This window comes from Podarcis gaigeae, assembly GCF_964106915.1.
Source record: "Podarcis gaigeae genome assembly, chromosome: 4".
In the NCBI taxonomy this organism is placed as follows: Eukaryota; Metazoa; Chordata; class Lepidosauria; order Squamata; family Lacertidae; genus Podarcis; species Podarcis gaigeae.
This window is the reverse complement of record NC_139677.1, coordinates 30,896,969-30,918,145: the sequence shown is the minus strand read 5'-3', so window position 1 is coordinate 30,918,145 and position 21,177 is coordinate 30,896,969. Positions and strand designations below refer to the sequence as shown.

General features: G+C 42.8%; 2 protein-coding genes across 18 annotated transcripts in view; one reads left to right on the top strand and one right to left on the bottom strand.

The window, feature by feature from the left end:
* The window catches only part of LOC310843098 (parapinopsin-like), a 46,789-nt gene extending 43,219 nt beyond the window's left edge, over positions 1-3,570 (top strand). Inside the window, exon 5 of the mRNA XM_083735646.1 lies at positions 775-3,570. Within this exon, the coding sequence (XP_083591772.1) occupies positions 775-1,014 (240 nt within the window). The 3' untranslated portion in view covers positions 1,015-3,570. The remainder of the gene's footprint in view (positions 1-774) is intronic.
* Positions 1-21,177, bottom strand: part of ST6GAL2 (ST6 beta-galactoside alpha-2,6-sialyltransferase 2) — an 82,333-nt gene that overhangs the window by 15,827 nt on the left and 45,329 nt on the right. For all 17 annotated transcript variants that reach the window (XM_083735577.1, XM_083735567.1, XM_083735571.1 and 14 more), the window contains 3 exons: positions 14,868-14,965; positions 12,240-12,341; positions 9,214-9,388 (listed from right to left, as the gene is read on the bottom strand). In XM_083735577.1, the coding sequence (XP_083591703.1) occupies positions 9,214-9,388; positions 12,240-12,341; positions 14,868-14,965 (375 nt within the window). The remainder of the gene's footprint in view (positions 1-9,213; positions 9,389-12,239; positions 12,342-14,867; positions 14,966-21,177) is intronic.

The following is a 21,177-nucleotide window of genomic DNA, read 5'->3' as shown; positions in this document are numbered from 1 at the left end:
TGTGGTCCTCTGGCACTGCACAACTAAGCCTGTCAGTGACTTGTATGACATCCTGTCTGCTGCAGGGCCAATTTGCCCAAGATGAGGAGCAGCTCTCAGAGGGTGATTTGCAGGTTAGAGCCAACACGGCAAAATGCTAACCAATGCTATCGTGTCTGGTTGTATTATGTTTAACTTGGCCTTCCTTCCTATTAAAGTCAAGGAGGCTCCATTCTGCCCAGTGGGGTCAGCATTAGGCCTGGGCAATATATTGGCCTGAATATAAGCCTCAACCTTTTTTCCAAATTCTGACCGTGAAAAGTTAAAGTGAAGCTTATATTCACGACCTTACAAAAAGAATCCAGTATGCAGCCAGGAGCGCGGGGTAAACAGCAGCAGGAGTGCAGCACAGCGGCGCCCGCCCCACACATAGCCCCCCCCATCCTCTCCCCCAAGGCCAGGAAGGGAGAAAGCGAGGAAGGGAGCAGCATATTCAGTTATTGTCTTTTTTCTCCCCCTCCCCCATGACTTTTAAATGTGTGGCTTATATTCAGGAGTGGCTTATATTCAAGCCAATATAGTACATTGCCCAGGACCAATTCGAGGGCCATCGTGTTGTGGCCCTCAAACTGAGGGAGAAACGAGCTGTGAGGCGCCGGAGCTGATGCAGCGCGTTCTTCAAAGGCTCCAAACTGAAAAGGTTTGGGAAAAGGTGGATTGCAATGTAAACAGCAGAATCTGAATCTTCACTTAACTTTTTAAATGCATGAATCTTTATCCTTTTTTGTTTTCCAGTTCTACAAATGCTTTCTGATGCTTTTCCACTGCCAACCTGCTTCGGCAGCTGACGGAGAAACCACCTGCCAGTCAAAGGTCACAGTCATCCAACTGAACCGGAAAGTAGAAGGTGGAACCACTAGGCAAGCGCTTCCCCAAATGGACGAGAAAATGGACCGCCTTCTGAGCCCAGAGTCAAGCCCAGAGCCTGTTTCAGACAGCCCGCCCCAGATGTCCAAGGAAAACTCATTCTTGTGAACGAGTGCAAGCTGTTGCCTAATCCATCTATATCATATATGTTGCAGTTTTATTGCCAGCTTGCTTTGTTTTCCCCTAGGGAATCTGCTGTGCGTTAAGCAGGAACAAAACGTGTTGCTATTAACTGTTTCTAACTCTGAATCAAGTAGGAATTATGTGATTATAGCACCAAAAAAGGAAGAAAAAAAGACTGGTGCTCTAGATATGCAAGGGAATAATGTATTATTGCTGCTTGAAGTTAACGGTAGATGCCTCAATGCCCATTCTGTTGAGGTTAGCTCCCTCCACCTCAGCTTCACAAAAATCTCATTCTAGATCTTTGTAACCTGATAAGCACTGACTGCTAGAATAGTTTTCAAATGTGTACTAAGTCACAGTATTAACTGGTTTTTTTTAAAGAGTAGTAAATATGCGCTAGCTCACACATCTGCTGGTTCATATTGAGGCTGGTAATAAGCTTTAAATATTCCGATTCACTTTCACAACACAAAATGTAGATCTCCCTTCTCAAGCAAGTACAGTGATTTAGTATCAGTCAGATTTGGAAGGGGCAGGGTTATAAGGAACATCATCATTGTTATTAAATGATGATGGGACAGCAACTTCATTTTAGCCAATATATGCGCACCAAGATAGCTCAAGTCGGTTGAGCATGAGACTCTTAATCACAGGGTTGTGGGTTTGAGCCCCATGTTGGGCAAGAGATTCCTGCATGGGGTCAGACTAGACAACCCCCACAGTCCCTTCGAAATCTACATGTGAAGAGGCCACATGTAACCTACATATTTATGGTTTTAACTTTTGAAAAAACATATTGGCTCCAGGTTAGAAATCTACAGCTGTAACAGGAAACTTCATTTTAATTACTGTTTGAGTTATCCCTACCCAGTATGTGCTTTCTACTGCTTTTGTAAAGCACACTCCCATGCCTAAGAAGTCAGCATGGACAACACTATCCTCAGCCCTTGCTCACCATTAGGTACCTGATGTGAATCTGTTTCCCACTTTCCCCTGCCCTATGTATTTCTTAAAGGTGAAATAATGAAGGCACAAATGCAGACAATTCCAACAAGAAAGAAACGTTGGTGGTGTCTAAAGAAACCGGTGCAGCTGCCTAAGGAGCTTATAGATGAGGTGAGATTTAAGGAGGCCATGTATTAAGAAATTGAAGAAAGGGAAATCACCAAAGAAGAGTATACACATGTAGCCAACAGTTGCAGGGGGAATGTCCGGGGTGAGGCAAAGCTCAGAAAGAAGCTCAGGCTTGGGGCAAAAGGTTTAAAAATAATTATAAAGGTTTCTTCGGCTGTGTTTGAAGCAAGAGGAGGAACATGCAAGTATAGTGGTACCTCTGGTTAAGAACTTAATCCGTTCCAGAGGTCCGTTCTTAACCTGAAACTGTTTTTAACCTGAGGTACCACTTTAGCTAATGGGGCCTCCTGCTGCCGCACGATTTCTGTTCTCATCCTGAAGCAAAATTCTTAACCCAAGGTACTACTTCCGGGTTAGCGGAGTCTGTAACCCGAAGCATTTGTAACCCGAGGTACCACTGTGGTAGGTTCTCTGCAGTGCCCGACCTGGCAATAGAAGAACGAATGATGCAAGAAGGAAGCTGCATCCCAAAATAGGAAAAGAGGTTGTAAGGGAACGCCTAGTTACTTTAAATGAACTCAAATCTCCAGGGCCCAATGAGCTACACCCAAGGGTCCTAAAGGAGCTTGTGAATGTAATCTCAGAGCCTTCGTCTATAATCTTTGAGAATTCTTTGAGAACAGGTGAGGTCCCTGCAGACTGGAGGCGGACAAATGTAGTCCCCATCTTCAAAAAGGGCAAAAGAAGAAGATTCAAGGAGCTATTGAGTGGTCAAGCTGGGCATGTCTTCCAGAATCATAAAACTGTAGAGTTGGAAATGACCACAAAGCCAATCTAGTCCAACTCCCTGCAATGCAGAAATATTTTGCCCAATGTGGGGGGTGAACCTGTGACCCTGAGATCTAAGTGTATCATGCTCTACTGAACTATGCTAGCAGTTTAGCCTGGAAAAGAGGAGACCGAGAGGAGATTATGATAACCATCTTCAAATATCTTTGGACTGTCACATGGAAGACAGAGCAAGCTTGTTTTCTCATGCTTGGGAAGAGAAGGACCCGAAGTTCAAGTTACAAGAAAGGAGATTCTGACTCAACACCAGGAAAAACTTTCTAACAGCAAGAGCTGTTCAACAGTGGATCAGATTCCCTTGAAAGCTGGTGGACTCTCCTTCCATTGTAGACTCTCATACATAGCAATGACAATCCATGCACCATTACACAGAATTATCTTCTACATCAATGTAGGATTTGTCAGCCAAAAACAGTGCAATGTTCAGCTACCTATGTCACAAGCTCTTATCGCACAGCTATGTATTTAGGAATTTTATACAATGGTTTGAAATTAGCTCAATAGCAGAAGATCAAACTCTTGGGATTTTGGGGTTTGTGTTGAAGTTCTTTTATCAGAATTAAATAAATGTTTAAGTTCGTTGTATGAATAGTAAATATAAATGGATATTAACGATTCTTAAAAAAGGAAGAAATTTAATTTGTCCTTGGCAATTTTAATCACTCAAGAGCTTTTTAACTTCCAGCATGTATCTTTGTGCAATGCAATTACACTATGTAATTAGCAAGATAATTAAAAAGTCATTTCCAGTAGATTGGAAGTACACAAGAATGTAATTTCATTTACCTTATTGTACCAACTGTTTAGTATGAAAGAAATAATATATTTTGAAAACTGATTGGGATTCAGCTCAGCTTCTAGTTTAGCAAAAACTCGATTTTGAGAACATTTTGAATGCTGCATATTCCAGAAACTAAGCACTAACAATTCCTGCAACTTTCATTCAAAACTGTGGAGTAGCTATAAGACTTCAAGATACATATATTCAAATGATCACAGCACTATTTGCAAAACTGTAAGTGTTCCGATTCTCATGTGGCAAACTGACCAGAGAAGTTCCACAACGTGGAATCTTTTCACGTTCTCTTCATTGGAGGAAAACTAATCTTTATGCACGTGAGGGCTGGCCGGCAAAAGAGGGCGAGCCCCGGCCGCGCCGGCCCTAAATAGGGCAGGCCACGCCTCCCCAGCCACCTGATTGGCTGGCTGGGCAGACGACGCGGCCGGGATTCCCCTGCTCTCGCGGGGGCTGCAAACCAGCCCCCGCTCACGTGGGGTGGGTGTGATGCCCGGAACCCCACCTCCTTGCCAGGTCCCAGAAGTGGCTTTATGCGTACCCATTGACATGAATCATAGCTGCTTTTCCCATTGAAATTTAAAAAAACACCTGTGGACCTACATCTGTAAACGTTGGCAATATAATCACAGAAATTACCAATGGTTTCAAAATATCTACTGGTTCCCAGTCCAAGACTGGCATGTTTTATTTATAAGTTAAAAAAAGAAGAAGTAAAAATAAGACCACACTAATTTGCCATTTTGCAGCAGATCTTTTGTGCAAAAATGATCTTCTAAACATGCTTTCACAGACCTATAGAGTCGAAATGGACCCCAAGGGTAGTCTAGTTCAGTCCCCTGCAATTCAGGAATCCCAACTAAATCATCCATGACAGCGGGCCATCCAACCTCTGCTTTAAAACTTCCAAGGAAGAAGAGTGCACTACTTCTTGTAGTCTGTTCCACTGTTGAACAGCTCCTACTGTTGGCAAGTTCTTCCTGAGGTTTAGCTGGAATCTTGTAACTTGGATCCCATTGGTTCCAGTAGCTTACACCTGAGTTTTCTTTTTCCCCTTATTTTGAAGATGGGGACAACATTTGCCTGCCTCCAGTCTTCAGGGACCTCGCCTGTTCTCCAAGAATTCTCAGAGATTATAGAAAGAGGCTCTGAGATTACATTAGCAAGCGCCTCTAGTTCTCTTGGTACTGCAGCTCATCAGGCCCTGAAGATCTGAATTCATTTAAAGTGGCTAGGTGTTCCATTACCATCTCTTTTCCTGTGTTAGGCTGCAGCTCCCTCCTTGCATTGTTCTGTTATCACCAGGTTGGGCACTGCTTTCCTTTCAGGTGAAGACAGTGGCAAAGTAGGTGTTGAGTAATTCTGCCTTCTCCCAGTCACCCAATAGCATTACTCTGTCTTCTCCATACTGCCCCCTTCTCTGAGCCAGGGCTTCTTCATGCACACAGTGACACATCCTTGGAGCACATTGCTCATTCCCTAATTCCCTAAAAGAGAAAGTAGCCCTGAACGTTTTCAGATCTTGATATTTTCTAGGCTTATTTGAAGAGAGCGTTTTTGTGGGTGTGTATGTGTGCACACACACTAATAAAAGTTTGTTAGCATCATCTGTATCTTGGTTCCCACCACTGATTCAAACACTATTCCTTCGAAGCCCATTACGTGCACAAACGTTTATATTATGCCACCTGACTACAGCTCTGTTTTAAGCATGGCTTGTGATTCTCAAGCCTACACCTGCTTCTGGTGCTTAAATCTATTTTCATATCTATGTGGGGTTTTCTCTCTGTGTGCTTGTGTGTGTACACACAGCAGTCTTACATAGCTATTTCATAATAGTATTGCTTGTTCCATCATGTCAGTTCTTGCACAAACGGGGAGCAGATATAGTGCTACCAAGAAGCTCTGTTGTATTTTTGTTATGTCATGTTACCTCTGGAAGCCTTTAACAGGAATTCAATAAAATATTTTGTGGTTAGTTCACACATAGTTTGCTTTCCTAAAGCCAAATTGCTTCCCAATCCTTCTTAAGTCATAACACTTCTAGCAGGTGTTGGGGCAAGCATTATGTTAATTTCTGAGCACTGAGATTGGGTCTGATAAGCTACTAGCAGGCCATAAATCAAGCAGAGATGTTAATATGTCAGGCTTGGCGGAAATGCCTGCCTGGCAGATGCTTGTGCAGATGTGAGAAGGATCCTGAGTGGCCTTTGGAGAAATTTCATTGCAGTACAGATGCAGATTCTCCTATTTTCAAACTGAGTTCATCTTTACTTTAAAATGCATGCTGCAGTGATAACTTACGGCAAAGCTAGAAAACTGAAAGAGTGAAAACATTGAAACATTCGTTAGTTAGAGGCCTACCAACAGATGGATTGACTAGCAGAAGAAGAAGAAGAAGAAGAAGAAGAAGAAGAAGAAGAAGAAGAAGAAGAAGAAGAAGAAGAGTTTGGATTTGATATCCCGCCTTTCACTCCCTTTAAGGAGTCTCAAAGTGGCTAACATTCTCCTTTCCCTTCCTCCCCCACAACACTCTGTGAGGTGAGTGGGGCTGAGAGACTTCAAAGAAGTGTGACTGGCCCAAGGTCACCCAGCAGCTGCATGTGGAGGAGCGGAGACGCGAACCCAGTTCCCCAGATAACGAGACTACTGCTCTTAACCACTACACCACACTGGCTCTCACTAGCACACAATCAAGTGACATGAAAGCTAGCTCACACATGTATGTTCACCACTTACTTGATTGTAATATCAAGTCAATGTGAGGGTATTTGTGTGATAATGAATTGCACATATAAAGTAGCTTTCTTTACCAATTAGCTGTCACAGAGAGAACATCTCTCTCTCTTGTATTGGCTGCCAAAACCAATACTTCTAAAAGTTATGAGAGATCAAAAGGTGAACACGCAAACAGAATTTAGTCCTAAATTCCAAACAGTCAGAGGAAAAAGCAGCTGCCAGAGATTATTTTGAGTTTGCACTTCCATTAGCAACCATTTAACCTAAGGCTCAAACACAGATGGGATGGGAAGGATGGGAAAACATCAACCTATTTCAAACACATTTCACACACACACAAAACCACTTTGTTTTTCTAAGCTTTTTGCTACAGGGTAGCATACAAATGCCAGAAATAAAAATACAAAAAGATGTACACTTGAGCAAATCTGGACCTATGGCCATGGGAGTAAAATGGAGAAGGGTATGGACCGTGTTGCTGCAAAATGAGTCGTCCTCAGCGATGCTTAAAAAAAAAATAGATGGGGAAGCGTAAGCGTTTTGGAGTGTTTCATACAGTAAGACTTTGCGAATGAGCTCCATGGCTTTATGAGAGCGCCTCTGTGTGGTATGTAACTTGGGCATTTGGTGATACATTAGTCCTCCTCTGGCTCTACACACTTCACACACTCTGGGCGTGTGGACAAAAAAGTAAAGAGTGCACAGAGGCATATCATTCCTCATTCCTACTTGTCACCTCCTAGCCACCTGAAAAGCTTCTCCTCAAAACCTATCCCTGTTTTAAAGTAAGAGATGTGGCCAGCTCCCACAATCCCAGTGTTTCCGGCATTGGCAACTATGACCTGCTTTCACTTTTCAAGTCCAGGATGAGGATATTTAGCATTTCTGGTCCTGACTAGAGATAAGCACGGTGTCCACTAAGCATCACATGCCTTGCAATTGAAACTGAGTTTTGCTATCTAGACCACGGATGTGAATGAGCCTGAGCTATCCAGTGAATTAGGACATGGGCTGAACTTTTATTTTTATTTCATCCACAAGAAATTATGATCCCCCTGCCTTTTAACAAAAGGGCAGTTTCAAGCTCATTTGAAAATAGGTCAGTTTTAACATCCTTCCTTCTCTCTCTCTCTCTCTCTCTCTCTGTGTGTATAATAAATATAATAATATAATATAATATAATATAATATAATATAATATAATATAATATAATATAATATTATATTATATTATATTATATTATAATATAATATAATATAAATGAGAAAATAAAGGTCTTTCACATTATGACAAGTCCTCATTTATTTCATTCATTTATGCCGAAATTTGCCACCGAGAATATTCGTTCATAAATGTAAGGTTTTAGTATTGCAAATAACCCAGCAGGATCTTCTCTAATTTACATCCCTTGGCATTCACAACATCAGCTATTCCAGTCCGCCAGCATTAGCTTGAATCAGCAATCTTCTGTGAGATTTGGTGATGTATAGTCACACTGAAAAATTCATCCCTGAAACATTTATGCTGACTGATAGCATCAGATGCTGATGTATGACTCTGCCCTCGACACTCATCTCTCAAATAAACAGTTATACAATTTCCACTTTCAAGCGCATTACATGGTTATCTGGTTATTGATGTGGTGTATGTTTCATATTCAGTGGTGACACAAGCATCAAATGTTTGCTTTCAGTTTTTACCTTTATTTTTCGTTAAGTCTGATTCCTGCGTCTATCTCCCTTTTATACTCAATTCTCCATCCAGCTAGGGATCTGAATCCGGGGCAGATACAACTGTTGTATGCTCACTTCTCCTATCCAATACGCTGCCCCAGTTAAGATATTCCAAATATTACCACTCAACTGTTTCGGATGGGGAATTGGGGGAACAGCTAGGTTTAGTTCCTCTGTGCTTAACAGTGTTATCTGATTGGAGCTACTTGTGCATTGCTATGTAGATTTGGATCAGGGCCAGAGAGCTGTAAAAAGACCCTGCAGTTCAGAGCCAAGAGCTAGGGAAAAGCAGGTGTGTAAAAGCCATTCTGTGCTCTTATCACAGGTTTGTGTTTTGTTCCTCTGAATATGGCTTGTATATTCAAAGGGTCCTGTTGGGCTTTTGTTGCACCTATCACTGTAGTGTCCCCAATGTCAGATGAGGTCACAAGTCACAATTTCACCTTGCTGTGCCAACACATTCCATTCATACCCCCAATTACACACAACTGAACCCAAGCAAGTCATAGCCATACCTGCGCGATTTAGGACAATGCACAGTTCCCTCTGATCAGTGTTTCACATTCTGAACACACAAGACATTTTCAAGGCACCGGTACAGCACAGGTCATAAAATGAAGACTGTTTTGTAACTCCAGCTCCACAAAGCACCTGCTGCTGGAATATTGGTTATAGTAGTAGACTTTGACCTGGTTAAAATGATGTCTTCTATGTCTACTGCTTATATAAATTTTGGAGTATACTTTAGTAATAAATGGTTTTAGACAAAGCTTTGTTTCTCCCAAGTCCTGCAGATGCACAATCCTGGAAAGTTCATAAGACATGTGCGTTTAATAGTATATATGGTACTTATTTGTTAAACAGCATGCCTTCTTCCATCCACCTCCAAATTAAATTTCATTACCACCACAGTCAAGACACACATGCTAAACTTCAGCATATACTCTACAGACGCAGCTAATGAAGAAATCTACCGATAAACACACCTACCAATGAAACCTGAAGAAGGAGGGTTGGGTTGTATCTTTTCCTTGGTGTTCTCCTGAATGATATCCCAGAGCTGCCATATAAATTTGGGGTGGAGAATGTAAAATGGCTGTTTAGGATTCCTCCTGCGATGCAGTGCATAGGGAGTAAACAAGTTGTAGTCTGGCTGCTTAAACCACTGGTAGGAGAAAACAAAGAACAAAGGAAAAAACCAGACATTTTCTAGGGAGTGCTAAACACATACCAACGCGCATCTAAAGCATCACATTTGCCAGCTCCCTGTGGATATAAAAACACACCTTCAAAGCATAGAAGAAAGTGGATATGGATTTCTTCAACTCTTACTAGCATGTGTTAGGGTGCCCTGATGTCGCAGTCAGTTTAGATAGAGCAGCAGAACTGATACAGTTTTCAATGCCTGTTAATCAATCCCAACAAATATCTGGGTGTGCTCTACAGTTGACTTTTAGATGACAAAGAACTGGGCTTTGCCACTAAGGTAGGTGCAGCCAATCTGCATTCCTCCGGATGTGGCTGAACTCCAACTCCCATCAGCCCTTGTTAGAACATCCAGGAGCTGGAGATGATGGGAGTTGCAGTTCAAGAACACCCACAAGGCGCCAAGTTACCAACCCTCTTCTCTGGGAAGAATTAGAGCTCAACAGACAAAACTCCAAATCTTATGTGAAGCTTTCCCATGGTAAACAAGCTGGGAGAACCATCAGGCAGCTCTCAGAATGAGAACGTTCTGCTATATGGTGAAACCTAGCCAATGGGTGTCCCTGCTATGCGACGGCAGGTAAAAGGGAACTCTCTAGGGTGGTTTTACACCAGTTGTGGGCAGGACTGTACCGTGCTTAGTCCATGCAGGTCTTTCTGCTGGATGTCACAAGAGCTATGCTGGGCACATTGGATCAAAGACAATATACACTCTTGTGCAAATTATTGAAACAAAGCATGTTTTCTATCTTACTCGTAATCCTGTACTCAAAACAAACACGAAAAGTAAGTTGATCATTATGGTGTCAGAAGCCTGCAGCCGATAGAAGGAATGATGCGCTCACCACAATATATTGAGGTTCTACGAAAGAGAGTTATTCCAGAGCTGGAAAAGACGTATCCTGACGGTACTGGGATATTGCAGGAGGACCTAGCCCTCTGTCACACATCGAAAGTGGTGAAGAAATTCATGCCAGAACTGCAAATACAGGTACATGATTGGCCAGGGAATTCCCTGGACGTAAATCCCATTGAGAATTTGTGGGCCATATGCAAATGTCACCTCCGTGCTGTAGACTGTATGACTATGGAGAAGTTCATTCAGGCGCTGATTCAAGTGTGGTACAGGGATCCGAAAATCCACTGTGACTGTTCAAAACTAGTAGACTCCATGCCAAACCATGTTCAAATGCTGCTTAAAAATAACAAAGGTCATATCCGTTACTAATGTACGTATATGTGAGTTTTGTCCATGTAGATGTGAGTTTTGTACAATAAACTACATTGTTTGTTTCAATTAATTTGCACAAGGGTGTAATAGGCTTGCAGGCAGTAGGATGATACGTATAGGAATTGTGCTGCAGCATTTTACTCCCAGCTAGGACAGGACTCCCCCTTTTCCTTTCCATAAATCTATGTGCAGGCCCCATACCCCACTCACACAAGAAGAAAACAAAAAGCCCAAGCGCAACACAGTTACTCCAGATTTCTTTGCATGTTTACAACTCCCGCAAGTTGTTTGCATTATTTAAACTCCTGCAAACTTAAATTTTCATAAGGTATGCCGGTAGCAGCACTTGAACTACAGAAATGAATTTTGGCAGAGAGAAGAGAAGGAAGAAAGATAATCACAGGTGGCCAGGCACTTAGATCAGGATGACTGAGTTAACAAGCACCAGGTGATGTGGGGACAGGGAGGTGGGAGGTCTTGAAGGTGCTACAAGGAAGGAAGGTTGTGCAAGGCCATAGTAACAGGAAAAACTTGCAGACACTGGTCACGTAGCTCAAGTGGTAGATCATCTGTTTTGCATGCCAAAGGCCACCAACGTCTCCAGTTAGGCCAAGTAATGTCTCCTGCCTGAAACCCTGGACAGATGCTGCCGATCAGTTCAGGCAATTCTGAGCTAGATAGACCAATGATCTGACTCGGTATAATAATAATAATTTTATTAATTATATCCTGCCCATCTGGCTGGGTTTCCCTAGCCACCCAGGGCAGCTATAAGGCAGTTTCCTGTGTTCTCTGCAATAAGACGGCTCCTACTAGTGTCAAGAGATGAAATATTTATAATAAAGCTGGCAAAAAAATTAATTCCACAATAAATTTTAAACACACAAACTCTGTGTGGGTGTGGGTGGGTGTGTTACTCTCTGCTCCCCTGTAAACTGCAGAAATTATAGCAATACATTCTGCTGCTCCCATGTATAATATCAACTGGCATATTATATCCAAAAAGCTGTGGAGAAGAATAAAAAGGGCAGCAGGAGAGTTAGATGGAAATGGTGAGAGAGGGATTGACAGGCAAGGAGCGTCTGTTGTGAAGAGACAGTTAAGGGAGCCGATTAAAAAGGAGCAGGAATTATGTGCTAGTCAAGATTGCAGGTGGAAAAAGAAGGCAGATAGGTTGAGCCTGTTTATTAGGTTATTTCCCATTCTTTATTGCTTGTTCCATAGTTAAGCTCCTAAAACGACAACACAAGTTCATTCAAATACTTAATGTACTCTGATTAGGGTGGATTTCATGAGAACGTATCTCTCATCTAGACATGGGGTAGGAATTTGGCTTGCTTCAGTTTGGAAGCAAAACCATTTTTAGATTTATTGTGCTGGCCCAAGTCAGTGAGAGCAGCGCTAAACAGTAGCACAGAAGTCTCTCCTTTGTAGTACTTCCTAGTTTTAGGCTTCCTGCGATGGGAAATCTGTGACCTGGGAACACTCTCTCAGTTTGAAAAAGGGCATTGTTGAACCTAGTTGCTTTTAAATGAGGAGGTTGTAGCGGGTGCTGAACTCATCCTGGCTGCTGACTTACCACAGTCAGATCTGCAGAATAGGGTGCAGGATCCCAAGCGACTAGAGTAACATCTTTATATAAGGGGTTGTCAGTGAACTGGTGCTTAGGATTGGTAAGAATCTGCAAAATACAAAACACACACAAACACACGTATTTAAAACATTTCCAAATGATTATGAAACATCCTCATAAGATCAAAAGATGGCATTACCTCTCAACATACTACCCCCCCTTAAAAAAACCCTCAGCCTTTTTTTTTGGGGGGGTATAACTTGGGGAAAGTTCTGAGGACAAGACAGAGGGGCCTAGAGGGCCACAATCAGCCCTGGGTCTAAAATTCTCCATCCCTGCAGTGTAGGGTTGCCATATTTTGAAGAGCAAAGGAAGAGGATGAAACGACGGCGCTCATTTTAAATACCCCTACGATATGTAGGCTACCGAATCTGTGATATATTGCTGAGGGGGGCAGGAGAAGAGAAGAGGAAAGCAATTTCTGTCCAGGTGGTTTTTGTTAAATTTGACCAAATGTCTCTGGCTATACTTTCGTGATGACATAGAGTGGTAGGCATGGAACATGTGTTCTGCTGTGCCCATCATGCACCCACCCCACGTAAAAGAATTATTGGATGGACGTACTGTGAGACACACGTTGTTATTATCCTCAATTCAAAGATAAGGAAACGAAAAATCAAAATACTGTCCTTACAAATAAACATACAATGTGTCCACCACAAGAGGGCACTGCATATCTATCTATCTATCTATCTATCTATCTATCTATCTATCTATCTCTCTCTCTCTCTATCTATCTATCTATCTATCTATCATCTATCTATCTGTCTGTCTGTCTGTCTGTCTGTCTGTCTGTCTGTCTATCTATCATCTATCTATCTATCTATCTATCTATCTATCTATCTATCTATCTATCTATCTCTACATATATCTATCTCTATATATATCTATACAGTAGTACCTCGGCTTTCGAGCGTCCCGGAAGCTGAACATTTCGGTTTTCGAACGCCAAAAAAACCAGAAGTAATTGCCTCGGAAGTCGAACGGCTTCTGCTGCAGATTTTTTTTTCAATTTTCTCCATTGACTTTGCAGTAAGCCCTTTGCACCTCGTTTGCCAAACATTTTGGAAGTCGAACGGTCTTCCGGAACAGTTTACATTCGACAACCGAGGTACCACTGTACATACATGTATATAGATGGACAGGTTGCGTGTGTGCTTCCTTCATGCGACTTTGTCAAACACCTCATCTATATTGTTTCCACCTCCCATGCCTTGCTTATTTGTTGTTGTTGTTTTGCACTATCAACCACCTCAGTTGAACATATTATCACCATAACTGTGCAACATTACTGCATTTCTTTTGTAGATTGTAGACTATTTCATCATATATTAATGTTGCATTTTTAGGTAGCTGTGACCTGCCCTGGGAAGGACAAGTAAGAAGCCTAATAAATAAATATTGCATCATATAAAACTACAAAAAAAGAATTAGGAGAGGCTTAGACCAAGAGTTTGCAAATGTTTTTCTCAACAGGCCACTTGAACATTTCCGAGGGTCTTGGCAGACCAATTAATGATTTGTCTCCCTGTTGTAGCAATTGCAATAACAGGATCATAGAGTTTGATCACGAGGGTCATTCAGTCCAACCCCCCGCAAGGAAAGAATCTTTTGCCCAACGTGGGGCTCAAACCCACGACCACCCTGAGATGAAGAGTCTCATGCACTGCCAGCGGAACTAGCAAGGTACTGTATGATATCTCATTGCACTTTTAGTGCTTCTTTTATTTCTTATCTAGTGTGGTTTATTGTATTGCTTTTTGAACCCCATATAATTCACACTGTGGGACGCGGGTGGCGCTGTGGGTTAAACCACAGAGCCTAGGACTTGCCAATCAGAAGGTTGGCAGTTCGAATCCCCACGACGGGGTGAGCTCCCGTTGCTCGGTCCCTGCTCCTGTCAACCTAGCAGTTCGAAGCACGTCAAAGTGCAGGTAGATAAACAGGTACCGCTCCGGCGGGAAGGTAAACGGTGTTTCCGTGCGCTGCTCTGGTTTGCCAGAAGCGGCTTAGTCATGCTGGCCACATGACCTGGAAGCTGTACACCAGCTCCCTCAGCCAATAAAGCGAGATGAGCGCTGCAACCCCAGAGTTGGTCACAACTGGACCTAATGGTCAGGGGTCCCTTTACCTTTACCTATAATTCACACTGCAACACAATAAAATGAAATATAATAAAAGAAACTATGAAAATAAAAATAAAAATCAATGAGAATATGTAATACGATGGATACTCCATCTAAAACCACAAATCCAAACACACCAGCAACCACCTGAATAAAAAGCTTGTGGGCCACTGGTACCCCATGGACCACAGTTTGGGAATGCCCTGGAGGCAGGGGAGAGGGACAAAAGACAAGGAGCTATAGCACCTAATCCATCACCTCTCTCCTCCCCTTGGTATGTAATCTTTAGGAAGCACTGCTGGCCACGTTAACAGTTCCCAGCAATGGTGAAAGCTGGAGCCTGTTATTTAAAATGAAAGCAGAATTCCCCAGGATTTCTGGTTCAGTTCTAGGAGGAGTTGCGACATACGGAAAACAATACAAGTATGCAGATGTTCAAGTGCCTTACTTGGGAATTAATGATGCGCATGGTTGTTTTATTTCCGACATCTTTTTCATATCCATTTGTTGGAGCAGAGTTGAATCGCAAGACGGCATCGTGGGAGTCTATAAAGTCAGAGGAAAGGACATTCAGGTGAGTAACCGACAAGAGTAATCGTGTAGTACAATCATCTGCATGTTTACTTGGAAGTAAGCATCGACCCCTTCCTGCTGGGCTCCAAGAACCACTGTAGTCAGCACACATGAAGGGAGCAAGTGAGGGAATAAAATGAGAAGCATCAGTGACAAGAAACCTAGGCTCTTCGCAAGCAAGCTGTGAGCAACTTCTGCTGAGAACTGATTTCCTGCGTGGTATCTTGGCACTTGGACAAGGAATGAATGTGTAAAGAACACAGTAGGTGCAGGAGTCAAAATATGCTTGGTTTTTGTTTTGTTTTCTTGAGAGAGAGGTTTGCTGTTATTTACACTGGGATGAAACCCCCTCTCCCCTAAACCACTTTCCATAAAATATTCTCATGAAAACTGAGGGGTAGGGGCAAGTTTCTGCTGCTTTTGTGGTGGTGGTTTTTTAAAAGAATGGATTTGAAAATTTAAGTGCAGTGCTGGCCACATTAAGTAGGTTGGTACAGCACAAGAAGCCTACAGCAAGGATTATTTTTTTCTGGAGAATCCTGAGCCTGTACAGAAGACAGGATTTCCACCTTTGGACTCAGTTCCAAACTGATGCAGAGGTCTGGTTCCCTCTCTGATAATTACAAGGAAAAATGTTTGGCGGATGAAAAATGAAGCTCTTATAGGGTTCATTTATGCCTGCACTAGTTGTAGGAGCAGTCCAGTTTTTACTGGGGTTCTGTTTTACCCTAGATTTGCTGTTTTCCAAATGTTCATTCCAAACTTGCTGGACTCCCGTGGGTTGTTTCATCTCCCCACATTTTTTGTGTGTTTTGCTTGACCCTGTTGGAAACATCCTTAGACACACCACCCTGGATTGGGGGCTATGGGGAAACGCTGTGGTGTTCTGGAATCAAATTAGATGGGAGTTAAAATAAGGGAGGGGTCTAGAAATCAGTATGTTTGAAATCGCTTTATTACTAATTGCTTAATTAGTACTTGCTTTGTCAATCACTCCACATTCTTTTTTCTTATTTGAATTGCCTGGTACTTTCTTCTATTTTGAATTGCTGTGTTTTGCAAATTGCTTTGAGCACATCAGTTGCTTCCCATTCATTATATATCAATAAAGTGTTTAATTTCTTTCATTCACAGTCTGAGTCTGTGGTCCTTCTCACTGGCTATGGTTCTCCCTTGCCCGCCTACTGAGTTGCAGAAGTGCAAGCTGGAACCACAGATGAAGAGCAGCTTCTTGCTGCATTCATTGGTGCCGATTTCTTAAAAGATTATTATTATTTTTTACAAGTGCAATCTCTGGGTGGAATTCTATGTAAGTCCCACTGAAACAAAATGGACATGCAAAGTCTTGCATTCTAAATAATAGTATCTGAAGATCAGCGGTGAATGCAAACAGAATATTGCTCTGCTACAACAATGGGGGGGAAACTCTTGACTGCAGGCCATTGTAGACAAGCTCACCTGCCCTACACCTGATGTCAGGTGTGGGCCAGGTAAAAGAGGTTTGGCCAGACACCGACCATCAGTTTATGGCTGGGTCTTCAAAAGCCCTGTGCATAGTGATTCACAAGACCCAACCATCAGCTGATTGCTGTCATTTTGCAGGCTGTGACTTTGTCTGCTGTTTGATTTCAAACCTCATGGGCAAAAACATGTCACCTAATGTTACTGTAACATCATGTGATCGGTAGGTGCTGCAGTCCCACTCAACTGTCAAACTTGGTTCTAGGATGGGGGGAATAACAATGTATTCTGTTGGAAAGGTCCAGTTCCTTGCCCCTCCTCTACTGTGACACATAACAGTGCCATGCTTGCAAGGACAATAAATGGTAATATCTACTTGCAAATTGGTTTCTAGCAGCGTTCGATATTCGCCAGGCGCTGGCTATTGGCCACTTGCAACCGAGTGATGATTCCTAGGTGCCACGATGGGCACTTGACGTCTCCACCATCTGGAAGTGCATGCTTGGGGATCCTTGGATCTTGCCTGTTTTCACACACTAGCAACAGATCCTGTAGAATTCTATCCAATCAGAATGAATTTCAGGAACCAAAAAGTTACTGTATATTGAAAAATATGACTTTTCAGTCGTCTGGTCCTAAAATGGCAACTAGGCATTCTGTTTAGGCGACTGTAACCCTGGTTTAAGGAGCCATTTGGAACATAGCTTACATATCTGAATTTTTAATGCTGGTCACCAGTCTACCTTTCTGCCTTTAGCACATTTGCAATTTGATAACTTCTACTTTAGAAGCAATGTTGTTAGAAAATTCTAAACTGTGAATAACCACAACAAATCCAAAGTTTCCTGCAGACCAAGTGCTAGCAGATGTTACATCTACAGTTAAAAAAAACCCACAACCCTGTATAAAATGGCATTACTCTTAACTTTAGTATTACATTCCGTTTCAGATTTATGATACGGACGTTTGAGAAACGGTCCTGAAAAACCACCTCAGGTTACAAGAACACCATGTCCTAGAATTGTATCGTAAAAAAACAACAATGCTATTCTGCTTAAAACAGCTCACTATAAAAGCATCTCTCAGAAAAAGTATTCAAGCCTGCTGCATATATCCCTTTTTGTAAAAAACCACACTTTCAACGCTCAGAAGTAAAACCTAAATACCACATTTCTAGCACAAAAACAGAAGGGGGCGCCCAAAGTCTACTGGTACATCTGGAGATCCAAGACTTGGTTTGCTCTGCCCTGCTAGTTAACCAGGCTGTGTTCATTTGAAGATCTCAAGGACCCATCATCAGTTGACCCCTGCCCACTTTCAGCCCATATATTTTTTTTAAAAAAATACTGCTTCATGTTACAATCCTTGGATCCCGGACCTATGATCACGCTTCCTGAGAGTGTCGCACTGCAGAACAGTCACTATCAACCAGTGAAGGAAGTATTAAAGCAGGACTTATTCTTACCAAATGGCATTGTCTGATAACCCCAGACTTTTATCTTCTTTCCACTGATAAGAGTCTGACCACTACTACAGGCATAGTTTGCATTTTGTTTTTCGACCTCCAAGCGCAGGGTGGGGGAATCCATTTTCAGATTTTTGGTTTTTTTAAATGACATTCAGGTTTCTAGGTAGTGTGAAAATACAGCGGTACCTCTGGTTGCGGAAGGGAGCTACGGTTGGATCCTGAGGTTTTCGCAATCAGAGGTGTCTGTTCTGCGCATGTGCACAGCACAGTAGAGCGCTTCTGCGCATGCGGCGAAACCCGGACAAATACTTCCAGGTTTACCGCATGCGTATCCCGAAGGATACATAACCAGAGGTGCTCCTAAGTAGAGGTACCACTGTACCCCAAATAATTCCAGATCATCCTGGTGTTTCCCACTGCCAGCTGTCTAGTTGCCCTAGATACTCTGGGGGTTTACACCTACGACCCTTCCTGCACAATGCACAACAACTTCATAGTTAACTGACAGGCTTCAGTCAAGGGTGAGGCACTTTTGCACCCTGAGGGCCCCATTTCCTTCTGGAAAATCTTCCAAGGGCCAGATAACGGGTGGGTGGAGCCAAAGGTGAAAGTGGGTGGTGCAACGAATGCAAATGCTAACTTTGTACTGTAAGGTAAAGGTAAAGGGACCGCTGACCATTAGGTCCAGTTGTGACTGACTCTGGGGTTACAGCGCTCATCTTGCTTTATTGGCCGAGGGAGCCGGCGTACAGCTTCCGGGTCATGTGGCCAGCATGACTGAGCCGCTTCTGGCGCACCAGAGCAGTGCACGGAAACGCCGTTTACCTTTCCGCCGGAGTGGTACCTATTTATCTACTTGCACTTTGACGTGCTTTCGAACTGCTAGGTTAGCAGGAGCAGGGACTGAGCAACGGGAGCTCACCCCGTCGTGGGGATTCGAACCGCTGACCTTCTGATCGGCAAGTCCTAGGCTCTGTGGTTTCACCCACACCTACTTTGTACAGTAGGCTAGCTCAAATCCCCCTCTGCGTTCTCCATTTAGACCAGGAGGAGGCTTTATCAGAGTTCAATGCCAGGGAAAGAACACCCTCAGATGTGAAGCATGGTGTCTTATTTCAGACTGAGTGAAACAGACGATTCAATAAAAAAGAACATAAGAAGAATTAAAGGAAGCTTGTGTGCAGGTGGTACGAGAACAGCTGGTCTCCCCCCCACCCCTTTCTGATGCTCTCTATCCCCAATGGCTAGGGTGGCAGTGACAGCAGCTCACTCCCCAAAGTAGGAAGTCCCCAGGGATCATCACCAGGGTCAGCAAAGGAAGGGAAAGAGTGGCAAGTCTATGAAAGAAACAGAAGAGTGGCAAGAGGGAGCTGGGGTGGAAGAAACAGGTGCTGTGTGCCTTGTGATTCCCTCAGAGGAGTTACAGCCAAACACTATAACCCGAGACTGCTGAGGTGAATGTGCAAGAAAAAGGTGCTTTGAGCTATTGAAATATACCACATAAATACTACATCATATTATTATTACTACTACTACTGCGATCATCAACAACAACCTGGAGGCACATAAACGAAGCATTAAGAGAGGGTACTGAGTGACACATGAAGTCTCTGGAATTTTTAAAACGCATCTTGATGTGGGAGGGGGGTGAGGTTGACAATAACCACAAATATTTCTTTTATCAAACAAACGAAAGCCGAGGCTTTCCTAGAACAGAACAAGAAAGCAGAACAAAAGTCAGGCTGCCATGAGGTGAACATGACAGCACGCATTCTCATAATGCCTTATAAATTGTTGGCAGAGTCATGACACCCGTTTAGCTTATGGCAAATGCAGCAGGGCAGTCATTGTGGAGCATCTCACTGCAATAGGCTCTCCCTCCCTCCAGAATCCCCCTAGCAACAGATCCAGGCTCCTACATGAAGAGAAGGGAAGTCCATTGTTAATATACGCATCTGTGTTAAGAGAACGGGGCTGGGGCAGAATGTCGCTGATCCGTGGGATTTAGTGAAATAGGAGCAGTAGGACACAAGAACGAGCCCAGGATAAACACTTTGTATCACGCTCTTTTATTCTGGGTTAAATCAATCAATCAAGACTAGGCATCACCCTGAGGCGCCATACCTCTCAATCATTAGCATGGCTATGTATGACTCACTGTTCCACATGCAAGCTTGCAATGAAAACTTGGGAAGGGGGAATCTGCCATTTACTCTGGTTGTGCATGCAAATAAGCATTTAAAATGTAACAAGGTTGCCTCCAAATTGTCAATATTTTGCAGGAGGGATTCAGCTGGAAAATTAAATTTGTGCAATTAAAGTGCTCCGCCACTCCAAAAAAACAACACTTTTTTTTAAACAAACAAACAAAGAGTAGCAGCAGCAGCAGCAACAACAACAACAACAACAACAACAACAGTAAACTGGCTTTTTGCTGTTGGAAACACGGCGGGGAGAATTATTAAAAAGAGTGGAATAAATGACCAATTGATGGGAATACTCATAACCTCTTTGCATGCAAATCAGAATAAATTATCAAGAAAGAGCAGGCGTTGCTTAACCTTTGAAAAAGCTTTGTGCAAGCAAATGATGAATACTCGACAAGAAGGTCACCTAGAGGAACATTATTTTCTTAGTAAGCAAAACTAGGTCAACTAGGGAGAGGGAGAGGTGACCTGGAAGTACTGTGGGTGGGCAACTGGAGAGTTCCACAACTACAACGTACAACACACTGAGTGACCCCTAAAACTGGGTATATGGGAGACAAAAATGTTACTTCTTATGGCGTCAAAAAGTCACTGATTCGGAGGTATCTCGGCCTTTTCGCAAGGTAAAGGTCAACATGCCTTCTAAAAACCCTTAAAACATACAAACAAAACAGCTTCTTCGATACTGAACTCGCAGTTTGGTATAAAGCGGAAGACGGGCAACGGCACTTTAAAACACAAACTAGAAAAAGGAAATATTTTGCTTCATTATCTGTGAGGAAAAGGCAGGGGAGAGAACCTGTGGAGTTCTCACAGCTCAGAGGTTTTCAAACTAGTGGGATTATTATCCTTCAAAACTGGAAGCTACCCTGACTGGAAGCTACCAGGACAGTTTGGCACATGTTCTGAGCAGGAAGCCTATTAAAGTAGTTGGATAATGAGAGTAGTTCTACTTCATCATAAGAGATTTAAAGGGAAACCTATCCGGATATGACAATATGAATGGCTCTAGAGGATTAACCCAGAGTTCATTTTAAAGAATCTGTGGG